Source organism: Chiloscyllium punctatum, chromosome 39, assembly GCF_047496795.1.
Source record: "Chiloscyllium punctatum isolate Juve2018m chromosome 39, sChiPun1.3, whole genome shotgun sequence".
Taxonomy (NCBI): domain Eukaryota; kingdom Metazoa; phylum Chordata; class Chondrichthyes; order Orectolobiformes; family Hemiscylliidae; genus Chiloscyllium; species Chiloscyllium punctatum.
Window position 1 is genome coordinate 32,117,235 of NC_092777.1, and position 15,871 is coordinate 32,133,105.

Genomic DNA, 15,871 nt, shown 5'->3' on the forward strand with positions numbered 1-15,871 from the left:
CGCTGTCCACTACACCTCCAATTTTGGTGTCATCTGCAAACTTACTAACTGTACCTCTTATGCTCGCATCCAAATCATTTATGTAAATGACAAAGTAGAGGACCCAGCACTGATCCTTGTGGCTCTTCACTAGTTACAGGCTAGCATTTAATCTGCTTTTAAACAAGTTACTTGAGTAGCTTTTGAGTTCATTTTAAGTAACATTGAAGATTGCCAATATTTTGTTTGTTGAAATATCAAAAGTATTTGATAAATGTATGGATGAATTGTGAACAAAATTGAAACTAGTGGCATTGAAGGGACTTTGGCAGCACATGTGTATGAAATTGGCAAAGGACAGTGGAGAGAAATAGCAAATTTACTGTTTCCGTACACTTGAGGGAAGTATTCATTCATCCCTGGTTATGATTATTAGGATGTCAATTGTCTTCCATACATTAATGATCTGCTCTTTTGTTCTAATTTCAAGCTTTACAAATGACAGCCTGAGCAGTGAACAAGATATTGTCAGGTTTTCAAGGGGCTGTCAAGATAAAGGACTGTTGAATTATGCCACTGCCCACTGAACTGTAGGAGGAAATTTTGAGGATAGAATTATGCTTGAAAGCTAAAAATTAAAAATTGAATCATCCTCCCCAGTAGACTGGGGCATTGTAGAGACATATGGAGTGGAGGGGAAGAGGTGTGAATAAACACTTTGCCCTTCACCAGTGAGAAGCTGAATAAAAGGGGGCCCCACAGTGCAGAATTCAAGTATTGCTTCTTGATCTGATAATGGCAAATGACAAGATCATCTCAGAACGACAGGATCATATCCTCCAAAAAGGAATGAGAAAAGATGAACCTAACTCTTAAGCTACAGTGATCTCGTAGAATGAGTGTAGCAAAGAAGCCATTTGGAATGCTGTGACTTTACTGATACTGTTGGCTCCACTTCTGCTTTTTCACTTGGTTTTCTCCAGATTATGCAGTTCTGATTTGAGTCTACCATGTTCTCGGTGTATTTCAAATTCTAGCTCCAAATATAATTTATTTCATTGCCTTAACTTTTGGCATTCAGCTTAATTTAGTGATCTCTTCTCAACCTTTACATCAACAGGAACCAATTTTTCTTGACCTATTCTGTACAGATGTGTTATGGTTTTAGAGCACCAATATCAGATTTTTTAAGCTTCCCTTTAAAAACTATAACAGCTTGGCCAATTGCCTGTGTTGCTGAAGTCTTGTCATTCTTGAAATGTTTATCATAACCCCTCAGTGATCCCTTTTGTCATTTCAAAATCAGATACAACTCTATTTAAGGCTCGTTTTGTTCAGCAATTTGGTCACATTCTTTGCTTTTGTCCTATTTAACCCTTTTTTTAAATTTCTAAAGCAGAGGTTCCATACACTTTCTCAACCTGGTCAGTCATGTTTGTGAATTTATGCACAGCTCTCTCTGCTTAGACCACTGATTTGCTCATTCTTTTTGTTTAGAATTATACAGTTTGTCCTTGCTCTTGTCATCTGACTGGGAATCCCAGGTGACGTTATTACTGACGTTGGTGATCCCAGACTGAAATCTGGCTTGGTGCATCGTATTTTGATCACTTTTTTGTTAAAAACAAAACCAATTTGCTGAAACATTGTGCAAAATTTTATCTTTGGCTTTAACAATAAACCAAAGTTTATGAATAAAAGTGGTGACATTGAATAAACTAAACTATCTACTTGTACAATAAAGACTCTTAACCACATACTCAAAGCATAATCTGAGAACACTCCTGTTTTTATTCATTTTAACTTTTAAAGCTACTGTATAGTACCGAAAACAGTACTCATGCCATACTTTCTTTCACCTGAATCCCTGTGTCTAAGAACTTAGTCAGGTTAGGTCAGCTCTAATTTCAACTAATAGATTGGAATGGTATACAGTTCTTTTCCTTGATATGTACTTAGCTTTAAGTAATTTTGAGACACTTCACCCCCATTCACCTAGTTTGGATTAACACTAACTCTTCACTTGAACATTGCCTAGTTCACGATCTCCTTCCCTTCTCAGGAGGACCAGTCTGTACAGCCATCTTAACTGGATTGTTACACTGAGTCAAATTGGAGCCAAATGTCTCCATCTCAGCTATTTGCTTTCAGCTCTTCCTTTTCAAACAAAACATGTTGCAGTGTTTTCTGACTGATGTGCAGGCACCATTAGTTGCATGGCTGTGTTTCAAAACAGTCTGATAAACAAGAATCAATTAGTGATGCATAAAATCCATTCCCTCTGCAGCCACGCCTGAAACACTTACGGAATAAATCACCAAGGCCACAGAAATTCTAAGTTAATAATTACTTCAGGCATACAAAAATCCACCGAATACTCAAACTTCTAAAGGATTAGATTAGATTCCCTATAGTGTGGAAACGGGCCCTTTGGCACAACAAGCCCACACTGACCCTCCAAAGAGTAACCCACCCAGACCCATTTCTTTCTGACTAATGCACCTTACACTATATGGGCAATTTAGCATGGCCAGTTCACCTGACCTGCACATCATTGGACTGTGGGAGGAAACCCACGCAGACATGGGGAGAATGTGCGAACTCCACACAAAGTCACCTGAGGCTGGAATTGAACCTGGGACCCTCTGCTGTGAGGCAGCAGTGCTAGCCACTGTGCTACTCCATTTTGTCCATTTAAGTTGTCACCAGTCAGCCAGATTCAACAGTTTACATGGCCATGTATCAATTAACACTGGTGTTAAATTCTTCATCTGCCCTATCTACCCTAATAAATAGTCTGTTGACATTCATTTTGTTCTCTTTGGAACACTAGTCAAAGGAGGAGAGATGTGATTGACTTGTACAAAAGTGAGGATGGAGGAGTTGAGAATGTCCAAATTCCCCTTGGCTGAAGGGTAAAATGACACATTTAGGATAGGAGTCAAACTTCATTAAAAATCACTTTTTTTTTAAACCCCAAGATGGTGGGAATCTGGAACTCTGAAGGTGTTAACGAAGCAGAGATTATCTGTTTAGATAGCAGTTGAATGTGCACGGGAAGTCCTATTCATGTCCAATATGGCAAATGAAGAGTTGGGTAGTGATCTAAGGCTCAATGGTGACTTGTCAACTAGTGCTGATGCAATGAGTCAAATGGATGACTCCTGTGCTACAAATTTGTTGTTTTATTTACTGATTCTAACTGCAATGATGCAGGAAATACACTTGCTTAAAATTAAAAAGTTGCTGTCACTGGTGAAGCAAGCCTTTAATGCATTCCCCAGGTGATACCACGTTGAGAAAATTTACTCCCTCCACAGCTTAGTAGCAAGAGTGTGTCCCTTCAACATGATGCACTGCATCCAAAATGTCTTGGACAGCACCTTCCAATGTTTGGGAGAAGCAACAGACAAATTGGAGCACCACTGCTTGTAATTTCCCCTTCAGGTCACTCACCATCTTGACTTCGAAATGCATTACTGTTCCTCAGTGTGGCTGGGTCAAATTCCTGAAACTCACTCCTTCATGAAATTGTGGGTTTACTTCCAACCAATGGACTGCAGTGGTTTGAGAAGGCAGCTCATCCCCCAACTTCTCAAGGTCATCTGGGGATGGGCAATGAATGTTGGCTCAACTGTTGATGGCTGCACCCTGTGAATAAATTTAATTAAAAAAAACTTGGCAAATGGTGGTGGTGAATTGCCTCTGAGCTACTGCAGTCCATGTGATTTAAGGTATGGTAACAGTAATGTTGGGCGTACCAGGGCTTTTGAGCAACACTGAAGGAGCAGTGATATGTAATTCCAAGTCAAGATGGTGTGTAGCTTGCTGTTTACCTGCCTTGCTCAATCTAGGTAATAGGAGTCAAGTTTGAAAGTTGCGTGGAAAGTAACTTTAGTGACTGCAATGCATTTTGTAGGTGGCACATGCTCTTGCCACAGTTGGTTCAAGGTTGAAGGAGTTGTTATTAAGGATGTGTTGTTGGGGTTGCGCCATTTCAAGTAAGTGGAGAGTGCTCCATCACTTTCATGACTTGTGCTTTTCAGGTAGTAGATTGACTCAGGAGTCACTGCAGAAATCCTAGCCTCTGATGTGCTCTTTTATATGGCTGATTTGTTCAGTCAATGCCATCCTCAATGTCGATAGTGAGTAAATCTAATTGAATTTTGAAGAGATGGTCACCTGACAGTATGGTGGCATGAATGGAACTTGGTTATCAGTTCAAGATTGAGTTTTCTCCAAATCCATATCCATACGCAGCCAGATTGCTTCTGTATCAGAGTTAGGAATGATGCTAAATGTTTTGCAGTCACCAATGGAACATCTACACTTCTCAGGGAAAGAAGGTGACTGAAGCCGCTGAAAATACTCCCCACAGTGTTAGAAAAATCTGAGGTATCAGTTCAGTCAGTGCAGATTTTATTGATTTCTATTGGCACCAGTTGTGGTATGGCTCTGGTGTAATTTTTAGTTAAATGCTCTCTTTTTTTCAACAGAAGTCATTTTTGTAATCTCTGGAGTTCAGCTCTTATTTTGGGACATTTTGTCTTGTTGCCAGTGCTAAATAGCTTGGCAAGGGGTGCAACTAATTCTGCAGCATGTCTTTGAAGCTCTGATGGAATGTTGTCAGGGCCCATAGCTTTTGCTGTCGCAAAACCATTTGGCCATTGCTTGATATCAATACAACTAATTGGATTGACTGAAGACTGATCGCTGTGACTAAGGACTTTGAGTGGAGGTCAGGCTGGATTATCCATTCAGCACTTCTGGCTAAAGTTGTTTGCAAATGATGCAGGCATACCTATAGCCCAATTATCGCATTCCTTTCATTGAAGAGTTTGTATGTGAAGCTGTCACCTCCAGTGGTTGTGTAATTGCCCATAACCATTTTGACAGGAAGTGGTAGGTGTGCACAGCTTAGAAATGAGCCTTTGGCAGTGGAATTGTCTGACTTGTCTCTTGATCCATTATTGTTGAAAAATCATGTTTACCTAATAATGACAGCACTACTTTATCTTGCCAAATACCTACATATCAATCTTATGGGGCAAAACCTTAGCTAATTGAGTTTTGTAGATACTTTACATGTGTGTGGCTGAATTTTGAGTGGCAATTTCTTAGATTACCATGCCACCATCTTGCCCAAAAACTAATTGCCAAACTGGTTGACAGTCTCAATCCAATACATATATGGCGTGATGCTTCAAGATTCCTCTTCTTTGTACAGTAGCAGTAAACCTATTTCACCCCTTAAACGTGTGTGTAGCTGCTGCAACAAACTTTGAACAGAATGGTAGTGCTGTGTAAATCAATTGTGATATTCTGTAATGGTTTAAGGGTGATTCACCTGTGTAGCTTCCAGAAAATCAAGATGGACAGGGTGGGTGCGAATGATGAGACAGGGGGCAATATTGCTTGTGTCGAATTGACTGCCTTCAGATAAATGAACCATTTGGATTAACAATGTAATGCCTTCTGCCCTTGAACCCCACTCCTCCAATCGCAACAAGGACAGAACCCACCAGCTTCCGGGTACAATGCATTATTCTCCACTTCTGCCAACGACAAACGGACTCTACCATCAGGGATATATTTCCCTCCCCCATGTCTGAGTTCTATAGAGACTATTCTCTCCGTGACTCCCTTGTTAGGTCCACACCCCCACCAACCCACCCTCCACTCCCAACACCTTCCTTTTGCCACCACAAGAAGTGCAAAACTTGTACCCTCACTCCTCTTTCCCCCCCCCCCCCCCACAACCCCTGTCCAAGACCCCAAAGGATCCTTTTACATCAGATTTACCTGTACTTCCACACATCATCTTCTGTGTCTGCTGCTCTCATGTGGTCTCCTCGACGTTGGGGAAGCAGGACGCCAACTTGTGGAACACCTCAAAGAACATTACTGGGACATGTGCACTAAACAACCCCACTGCTCTGTGGCTCAACACTTCAACATCCCCCTTCAAGTCTGCCAAGGACATGCCAGTCCTGGACCTCTTCAACCACCAAACTCTTTCCATCTGATGCCTGGAGGAGGAGTGCCTCATCTTCTGCCTTGGGACCCTTCATCTCAATTTCACTAGCTTCCTCATTTCTTTCCTTTTCCCTCATCCCAGATCCAACCTTTCAACTCAGCACTGCACTATCTGTCCATCTTCCTTCCCACTGATCTGCTCCACCCTCCTCTCCAACCTATCATCGTCACCCCCCACCTTCATCTATCTATCTCATTCCTAGCTACCTCTTTCTCTCTCCATCTCTCCCCACCAAATTTATCTCTCCGCCTCCTTGGGTCACCCCCTCCTTTCTGATGAAGAGCTCATGCTTGAAACATTGACGGTGCTTCTTGGATGCTGCTAGCCTGCTGTGTTTTTCCAGCACTATGCTTTGACTAACAATGGATTGCACTCAACTATTGAATGGAAGATTACTTGAAAAGAGAACCATTTGTAAGACAAGTTTTAAAGTCACTGCCTGATATGAAGCACAATGTAGACCAGTTATGGACACCATTAATTCATTACCTAACTCTCTGCCATGTTCTTTGGTAGGGTGGGGGAGAAGTGGGTAAAACTCACTCGAGTGAATTGTCTAGTTCTAGATATGTAATTTGAGTTCACCAGCACAATTTCATTTGTTAGAATTGGACAGATTTGAGGTTCTCCTCTCGGACTGAAAAATATTAATTATTGTTTTATATTGGGCAATACTTTTGTGAAGCAAGATTAATCCTGGAGGTTTGATTGTGTTAATTAACTTTTTAATTTGAGTTGCTGCATAATGTTGTTAATGGAAATACCGTCTCTTTTAATTCAGATTAGCCATTAGACTGTTGAACGTTGCTGCTGTCGGAGCTGAAAATGCCGGAAGGGATTACAGATACAGGGGAGTTGTACTCCCCATATGTGAGTATATATTGTTGAGTTAGTGGTGGGGCAATGGGGAAGGAGGATGCTTCACCTAAGAAATCTGAAATAAGTTTTGGGAAAAAATAGGGGCTACTGAGCAGTAGAGAAGCATCTTTTATTTTGTAAAGGCCTTTCTTGAAAATTTCAAATCAATTTTAACTGTCATCTGTTTACTCTTGTAGTGTCATAAGCTGCTCCATTGAAGGAAAGTTGAGTACAATCTCATTGTAAAAATTTGGTTGCTAAATGCAGACTTGCACTTGGCAGGACTAAGTTGACGCTTCTACCTGGGTATTCCATCAAGGATCTTCTACTGTTTTGCCAATGGGATATGGGCATCACTAACATGGCAAGCACTTATTGACCATTCCTAATTCACCTTGAGAAGATGGTGATGGGCTTGTGCCTTTTATCTGCTGTGATCCTTGGTTTAAAGACACCCACAGAGCTAGTAGCCAGGGAGTTACAGGATTTTGATTTTGCTCCTGCTGCTGCAGCCTGGGCATGCTCCTGCAAAACAAAGTAATTCATGGGATAGAGGGAGAACTAGCTATTTGGATACAGAACTGGCTTGAAGGTACAAGACAGGGGGGTGGTGGTGGTGGTGGTGGTGGTGGTGGAGGGTTGACTTTCAGAATGGAGGCCTGTGACCAGCACTGTCACAGCGATCAGTGCTGGGTCCACTGCTTTGGGTCACTTATCTGAATGACTTGGATTTCAACATTGGAGCTATAGTTAGTAAGTTTGCAGATGACACCAAACTTGGAGATTTGGTAGACAGGTTACCTCAGTAAAATGGGACCTTGATCAGATGAGTTAATGGGCTGAGGAGTGGCAGATGGAGTTTAATTCAGATAAATGCGAGGTGGTGCATTTTGGGAAAGCAAATATTAGTAGGACTTATACACTTAATGGTAAGGTCCTAGGGAGTGTTACTGAACGAAGACCTTGGAGTGCAGGTTCATAGTTCTTTGAAAGTGGAGTTGCAGGTAGATAGGATAGTGAAGAAAGCATATAGCATGCTTTCCTTTACTGGCCAGTGCATTCAGTATTGGAGGTCGTGTTTTTTCTCCCACAAAGGATGGTGCAATGAGCTGCCAGAGGAAATGGAGGCTGGCACAATTACAGCATTTTAAAAGACATCAGTGTGGATACATGAATAACAAGGTTTTTGAGGGATATGGGCCAAACACTGATGAATGGGATAAGGTTAATTGAGGGTTATTGTTCAGCGTGGACGAGTTGAACCAAAGGGTTGTTTCCATGCTGTACATCTGACTCAGTATTGTATAGTACTAATGCCTCTAGTTACGTAGGTAGCTTTCAGTTTGAAGCAAGGTAGAGGGAAATTCAGGAAATGTCACATAGCCATGCTGTTTGTGTTATGGATGTTCCTTGTGCATTATTCATAAATACAGCCCAGTAAGTAAATGCAAGATTTTCTTTGTCACCAGCTTCTCTTGGATCTGTTATATGGTTGCTAATTTGCTCTTTTAATGGAAAGAAGGTGGGAAAAATAGTTTGATCTGTGCAAGTGTACAGTCGTGTTTTGGGAAGGGCAGACAATGTCAGGGATATTATTGTTGTGACAATTTTTTAGTGCAGAGAACGGAGTAATTTTGAAGTACATATCCACCACTCCCTGAAAGATAGTTATTGTTTGGGATGTGAGCATTGCTGGCAAGGTCTACATTTGTCATGTGGTTTTTTTTTTACTGTCCTCGTTATTAGTATTGTTGTCTAAATGGTGACAGTTTAGGAAAAGCTAAGGTGCAAAGAGACCTGGGTGTCATGATGGAACAGTTGTTGAAGGTTGACATGTGGGTGCTGAGGGCAGTGAGGAAAACTAATGGCATGCTGTCCATCACAGAGAGGATTGGAGTATCAGAGTAAGGATGACTTGCTGCAGTTATACAGGGTATATATGCAGCTATACACTGAGATGAGGCCACACCTTGAGTATTGTGTGCAGTATTGGTCGTGGTCTCCTAGTCTGAGGAAGGACATTCTTAATATTGAGGGAGTCCAGTGAAGCTTCACCAGACTGCTTTCTGGGGATAGCAGGACTGACATATGAAGAAAGACTAGGTCGACTGGGCGTGTATTCACTGGAGTTTAGAAGAATGAGGGGGGATCTCAGAAACAACGAAATCCTGATGGGACTGAACAGGCTAGGTGGGAAGAATGTTCCCAATACTGGGGAAGTCCAGATCAAGGGGTTACAGTCCAAGAATAAGGGGTAAGCCATTCAGGACTGAGATGAGGAATGTCTTCACTCAGACAGCTGTGAACATGTGGAATTCTCCACCACAAGAGGCTGTGGGGCCAGTTCATCAGATGTATTGAAAAGGGAGCTGGACGTGGCCCTTGTGGTTAAAGGGATCAAGGGTAAGGAGAGAAAGCGGGAATGGGATACTGAGATTGCATGATTAGCCATGATTGTATTGATTAGTGGTCCAGGCTCAAAAGGCCAAATAGCCCTCTCTGTACCTATTTGCTATGTTTCCATCTTCTTGAGTAGAGTGGCTTCCTGGACCATCTGACTTAAGGGTCAGCTCCGTTAGAATTGGTCTGCAGTCACACATAGGCTAGATGTGGTAAGGATGGCACATTTCTTTGTCTAAAGTGGAGATGGTGATTGCATCACTTCTGAAGTGCAATCTGTGAACCATGACCAGTGTTTTATGGTTACCATTACTAAGGTTAGTTTTCAATTTTAGATTGAACTAAACTGCTGTTGCATTCTGTGGGATCTGAACATGTCCCTAGTGACTAGCTTGGGCCTTTGGACTCTAGTCAAATGACATTACAACTAAACAGTGTGGTTTCCTTCCTCAACAGGTAATGTGATTTAAAATTAAGCAGCGCACAGAATTTTTCTTAAGGCTGAGAGTAGTAAGTCATTTAAGAGACTGTGCTAGGACTGAGTAAAACATCAGCCAGAGGCTGCACACTTTAGTGCATTCAGTTTTGTTCACTGCATTTTGGAAGAATAAAATTGCTCATGAGGGTATGGGACAGGCTTGAGGATGTTGCTAGGAGGAAAGATTTGGATATAGTTGGATATTTATTTCAATAGAGGGGTTTGAGGGGAGATTTAATGGTCATGCACAAAGTTGAGGGGCATATATTATACTTAAGAAGCTCTTTCACTTGGAGAATAGATTTATAGCAAGTACTAAATGGCTCAGAAGAAAATTTGAGAGCTTTGTAGTAAGAGAGCAGTGGAGGTGTGGAAGTCATTGTCATGAAGGTTGATGTCGAAACTCTGGTCACTCTGTTTGAAGTACAAAAACACACCTTGGGTGTGCTTTTGAGACTTTGCTGCCAAGACTGTGGACAAATGAACTGCAAAGTGTATTCGGGCCAGATTACTTGAGCTTTGTGGACCAGATGGATTTATTTTGTTGTTACTTGAGTTTACATGATGGAATTAACAAAAGCTATGGATTTCCTTACTACTGCTAATGAAATTATTCTCTGGATACCATAGCTGTGTTTTGGATTATCTCAACTTTTGAATGAAAGGTGAAAAGGTGATTTGAGTCTTGGATGCTGTGCTCTTGAGAAATTTTGAGCTAACAAACAATATGAAATAGCAAGTAGACTTCAATGCCTAATATGTAATACATTTTCTGATTTTAATTTCTAGGTGGGGCTTGTCTACATGTTTAATTTGATCGTTGGAACAGGAGCACTGACTATGCCACAGGCCTTCGCTGTTGCTGGCTGGGGCGTGAGCCTTGCGCTCATTATTTTCCTTGCATTTATGAGGTACAGTACATATGTTCTACAATTTTTGTTTGAAATGCTTGTCAGCTGTCCTCAGCAAAAGAGTAAAACCAAAATGATATCAATATTTCAATAATTTTTCAGACTTGACCAAGTCTATATCTTAATGATGGGGATGTGTAGTGTTGAGGTATTTGTTAATTTAAAAGTTTTTTTTTTGGTGTGCAAGTCTTGCATGCGCTCATTACAGTTGGACAAAGCTGTCTAGGTTACTGTCTCTCTTCACCTTGGTTTTGTTTTCCATTTTCCCCACCTGTCAAGTAATGAGGTCAATCTTTTGCTGTCAAGCTTTGTAGAATATTACATGGGTATACAAAATGGTCTAAATTAATCTGATAGCAAATTGAGTTTGCTGAAAGATGGATCTAAAGAATTCACTGCTCCACTCAATGTTGGCATGATCCGTAAATACAAGCCTATTTATTTTGTATGGGGGTAAGAATAGGGATTGTTCACTTAACAACTGGTATCCTTTTCAAAGATTATGTTCCTGTTTGGAAATATGATCTCATACGAAAATGATACTCAGTTAGAAAAAAGAACAGTAAATGATTGTTAATTTCATGAAACAAACCATAGATTATGGAGCAAATTTGGTTTGTCTAATTCATGTTTTTGCACGCTTCCAAATATTCTTTTGTGAGAAATATACTCTCAGATTCATCCTAGGTTTCTTGATTTACAGAAACCTATTTTAGTGTGCATGTAAAATGGACAATGTTAATCTTCCTGGTAAATAGACATAAACATGGTAGATGTGATATTAAAGTAATTAGGTGATAAAGTACACACTTGAGGGATGGATAATAGTTGACAACCTAATCAAATGAAGAGGCTAAAGATCCTTGGACTGGAAAGAGAATGCTCAAAGTAGTTGAGAAAAATGTAGCTGAGGCACTTGTCTGTATTGAAACAAATTGTTCTGAGAAAGGAGTACTGCCCAAGGGCTGGAGCACAACTAATTGGTTTATCTATCTCTTAGAGAGCAAGTTGTTCTGAGAACATACTCCCACTAGTGGTGGGAGGAAAGATAGTGTATTAATTCTTTGCATGAAGATTTGAAAATAGAATAAGTTGAGCGTCTGTTCAAGTAGTGAGCATTGATCTCCAAGGCCAAGTCCTGATTAATGAACTTCATTGACTTGGAGTAGCAACAGAAAGGGATGGTTACAGGTAATTGTGACTTATTTGGATTTTCCAAATGTTGGCAGTGACACATTGTATTGCAATGTGGGGCAAGTGGCAGTGGCTGGCATAATAGTTGTATGCATGATTGAGACAATACAGAAAAACAGTAGACTTGCAAAATGTGTAATTTGCAAACACAAATTATGGCTAACTGATGTGGTTTTTTTTTTGGAAGAATAGAGGCAACATCACTTGGAAAATCATCTGAATTGAGTAAAGGAACACAAGACTGATTCATAGCTACACAAACCACTAAACAAGTAATTCAAATTAATAAGGCCATGGAGGAAAAAAGCATGGATGGTTTTATTTCAGAAGAGAATTTCTTTTGAATAAAGTTGAAAAGAATGATAAAGTCTGTGCCAGTCAGAAACCAGTAGCTAACTTTTGGAAAATGGAATTACCACACTTTGCCACAAGCAGGCATCTAACTACTTCAATGTTAGGAGGTTTTCTGCTTCTGAATCTTGCAGTCCATGAATTAGATCCCCATAACCCTCCTTTCTATTTTCCTAATTTCCTCTAAGTCTTTTAATGCCCTGCCATAAATCTATGCCCCGGTCATTCATGCCTCCATCGAGGGGAAAAGTCTACCTTGCCTACCTTATCAATACCCCTCAGTTTTATACATCTCATTTGTCTTCCTCCTCAATATCTCTAAGGAAGACCATCTCAGTCTGTTTGAATCTCCTGATTGTAATTGAAACTCTTGAACCCAGGATACATCCTGGTAAATCTTTTCAGAAGCATTTCCAAGGCTCAGATCCTTACAGTGTGGCTTCCAGAACTGCACACCTGTGCTCTGGTTTAACCAAAACTTTGTACAGTTACATCATAACTTGAACTCCTATGCCTTGGCAAATATCCCAAAGCTCCCTTAATCACTTTATCCAGATGCCCTGATATCTCAAGGAATTACACACCAAGGTACCTCTAATCCTCTATGCTTCTCAGGTCCTACCTTTTTTAATTGTGTTCCTTGCCTTGTTTGTCCTGTCTAACATTTATCTGGTTTGATTATAATTTTTCTACTGAATTGGCCCGTCTGACTAGTCTGTCTATATCCTTGAGTAACCTGAAGCTATAAACTTCATTATATATCACCGCACCAATTTTTGTACCACTGCAAACTTACTCATCACTCTTACTACTTCTAAGTCTAGATCATTGGTATGAATCACATGAGACCACAGCATCAATGTCAAGTACTGAGTGGTTTGGATAAGAATTAACAAAAGGAGCAGTAAGATCATACCTGACCTGCTGCTTTACTACATAGCATTTTGTATTGAACCCATTTTGATTTTGTTTCCCTCAGTACTTGAAAATCTGTTCATTTTCTTCACCTATATTTAAGTGCTGATTAGGGAATGAGCATCCACTGTTCTTTTCAGTAGAGCTTTAATTTCCCATTATTTCTGTCCCAAATGGCTGACTCTTTGAAACTGATGTTGTGCCTTGACCTTCCGAGTGGTGGAAGAATTCTCTCCGCATCTGTGCTATTGAGCCCTATTAGTTTTTTGTCGGAGATCACCTAACTGACCGAACTGAATGTAGGGCTAGTCCAATTGATCTGTTCAGGACAGTCTCTTTTTCACTGTCAGCCTTGATTGCACTTGTGGAAAGTGATCCTTTAAGTACAACAAAACTGTAGAGTGCCTAATTCTTCCAGTAAGGCTTCTTTACTCTTAGTCTTGTACTTCTATTCCCTTGCACCAGAGATTAATATACCATGTGTTTGGTTACTTACATGCTGTCGTACGTGTTAACTTTATTCTGTGTACAAGGGCATCCAGGTTCCGCTTCATACTAATGACTTTTTAAGAAAAAAAATCAGCATTTTGCCACCAGCCAAGCTGGTAATGTTCTGCTCTTTCTATTGTTTGCCTTGCCATGTTAACAATCCTTAACTGACGTGCTAGATGAAATTTCATTCTTGGCTTGCAGACACAATTAGCTTTTGAGTATTGCAATATTCAAAAGTTAACTATCAACCTCCTCCCTGAACCTTGGGCTTATGGTGGCTCAGTGGTTAGCACTGCTGCCTCACAGCACCAGGGACTGGGTTCAATTCCAGCTTCAGATAACTCTGTGGACTTTGCACATTCACCCCATGTCTACAAGGGTTTCCTCCGGTGCTCTAGTTTGTGCCCACAATCCAAAACTGTTAAGATTGGGTGGATTAGCCATGTTAAATTGCCCGTTTTCAGGGATGTTAGTTAGGTGCATGAATTAGGATAAATGTTGAATAATAGGGGAATGGATCTGGGTGGGAGGGTCGGTGTGGACTTGGTGGGCTTAAGGGCCTGTTTCCACACTGCAGGGATTTTGTGTTTGATGTTCTGTTGAATGCATTTTAAGTGTCTCTGACCCACTTTACTTTCTAGTTGCCTTTTAAAAGAATCGCCAACAGACTTGTCAGACTTGCTTTTCATCAATCCATGTTCTTTTCTTTACTTCCATACCCACTGCCCAATTTTAGCTTTTTTTTTTCTTGTGTATGAATTTAAGATCAAAAAATGATTTTGTTGTAGAGTTTAGTCATTAAGGCCACAGGACACTACAGTAACTCAAATTTTTTTTGTTAGCAACTGTATTCCTCAAAGCACAGTGGTGGTTTCAGCAGGTTACTATGGGTTTTTATTTCCAGTTCAGCTTCGTGTGCAGATTCATTGCTGTCTGTCTGGGCTCTCTCCAATAGCACTGCTTCCAGGATAACTTCATTTTCAAATTTGATGCTAGCCATTGTGATTGAAAGTGGCAATTTATTAACTCTTTCCAAGCCCCCAAACCATAGCATGTTAAATTATGCAATTGCTTTCTAATGCGTCTGTTAGGTAAAGCTTGATGCAAATTCATGTAATGTCTGCATGATCAATTTCTAAATGATTGTTATCGTATTTGTCCTGTGCCACTCAAACATGTATTGCCTTCACTCTGCAATCTGACTCTGTTTCTAAGTGAAGCAAAGCTGAGTCAAATGAAGTATTAAAACCAACATGGATTGAGCAAAATGAAGTGATTAAACAGTGACTGCACTTTGTGTGATGGAGGAAAGCAAATCAATTATGAAATGTTAGATTTCTACCGATCTTCAATTGATGATGGGTTCACTTGCCCTCACCTTTGATTTCCCTTTTTACTTTTAGTAGCCCAGTTAGACTTGCTATGTATTTTCATAGATGGGGAATGCACTAAAATCCAAGGAATTGTGGAGGCAAAAGAAGTTAGCATGATTAGTTAGAATAAAGGTTTTTGAAGGGTCCTGCAGTGAAGGTACCTTGCTGCAATTTGAGACCTTTGGCGATAGTGAGGTACGATGTATTGGACACTTTTTTTTTTTTGGTCCCCTTGATCAAGGAAGAATATGATTGTCATTGAGGGAATGCAACAAACATTCTGATGTCTGACAATTTGTTGTTCAGATGAAGTTAAAAAATCACAACACCAGGTTATAGTCCAACAGGTTTAATTGTTGGACTATAACCTGGTGTTGTGATTTTTAACTTTGTACACCCCAGTCCAACACCGGCATCTCCGAATCTTGTTCAGATAAGATTGGGCCAAAATCCTCCCTTCAGAAGAATGAAAGGTGATTCAATTCAAGCTTAAAAATATTTTTGGCAGTGTAGATATTGCAAGAACACTTGTCCCTGATGGAGAATTTGGAGAAAAGATCAGGGAACAGTCTTCGAATAAGAGGTATGCCACTTCAGGACTTGGGTGAGGATGATTGTCTTTAATTTCTCTACCCAATCCAGTTTGTGAGGCTCAGTCATGAAGAATGTTCAGACCACAATGGGCAGATACCTTTAGATAAGGTATCAATGGATATCAATCTCGTGTAGTAAAATGGTCTTGGGACGAAAGATGACTTTAACTTATTTGAACATTGCAACAAGCTTGAGGAGTCAAATTACCTACTTGTGCTCCTAGTTAGTGTTTTCTCAGGATTGCTTATTTCTCATGGCCCTGTTGCTGTTCTGTGAAATCTCTTTGTAC

The 15,871-nt window shown here is 40.4% G+C and overlaps 1 protein-coding gene across 2 annotated transcripts in view; it reads left to right on the forward strand.

The window, feature by feature from the left end:
* tmem104 (transmembrane protein 104) overlaps positions 1-15,871 on the forward strand; it is a 225,330-nt gene that overhangs the window by 4,058 nt on the left and 205,401 nt on the right. For both annotated transcript variants that reach the window (XM_072558408.1, XM_072558407.1), the window contains exons 2-3: positions 6,798-6,886; positions 10,542-10,663. In XM_072558408.1, coding sequence (XP_072414509.1) covers positions 6,842-6,886; positions 10,542-10,663 — 167 coding nt within the window. In that variant the 5' untranslated portion in view covers positions 6,798-6,841. The remainder of the gene's footprint in view (positions 1-6,797; positions 6,887-10,541; positions 10,664-15,871) is intronic.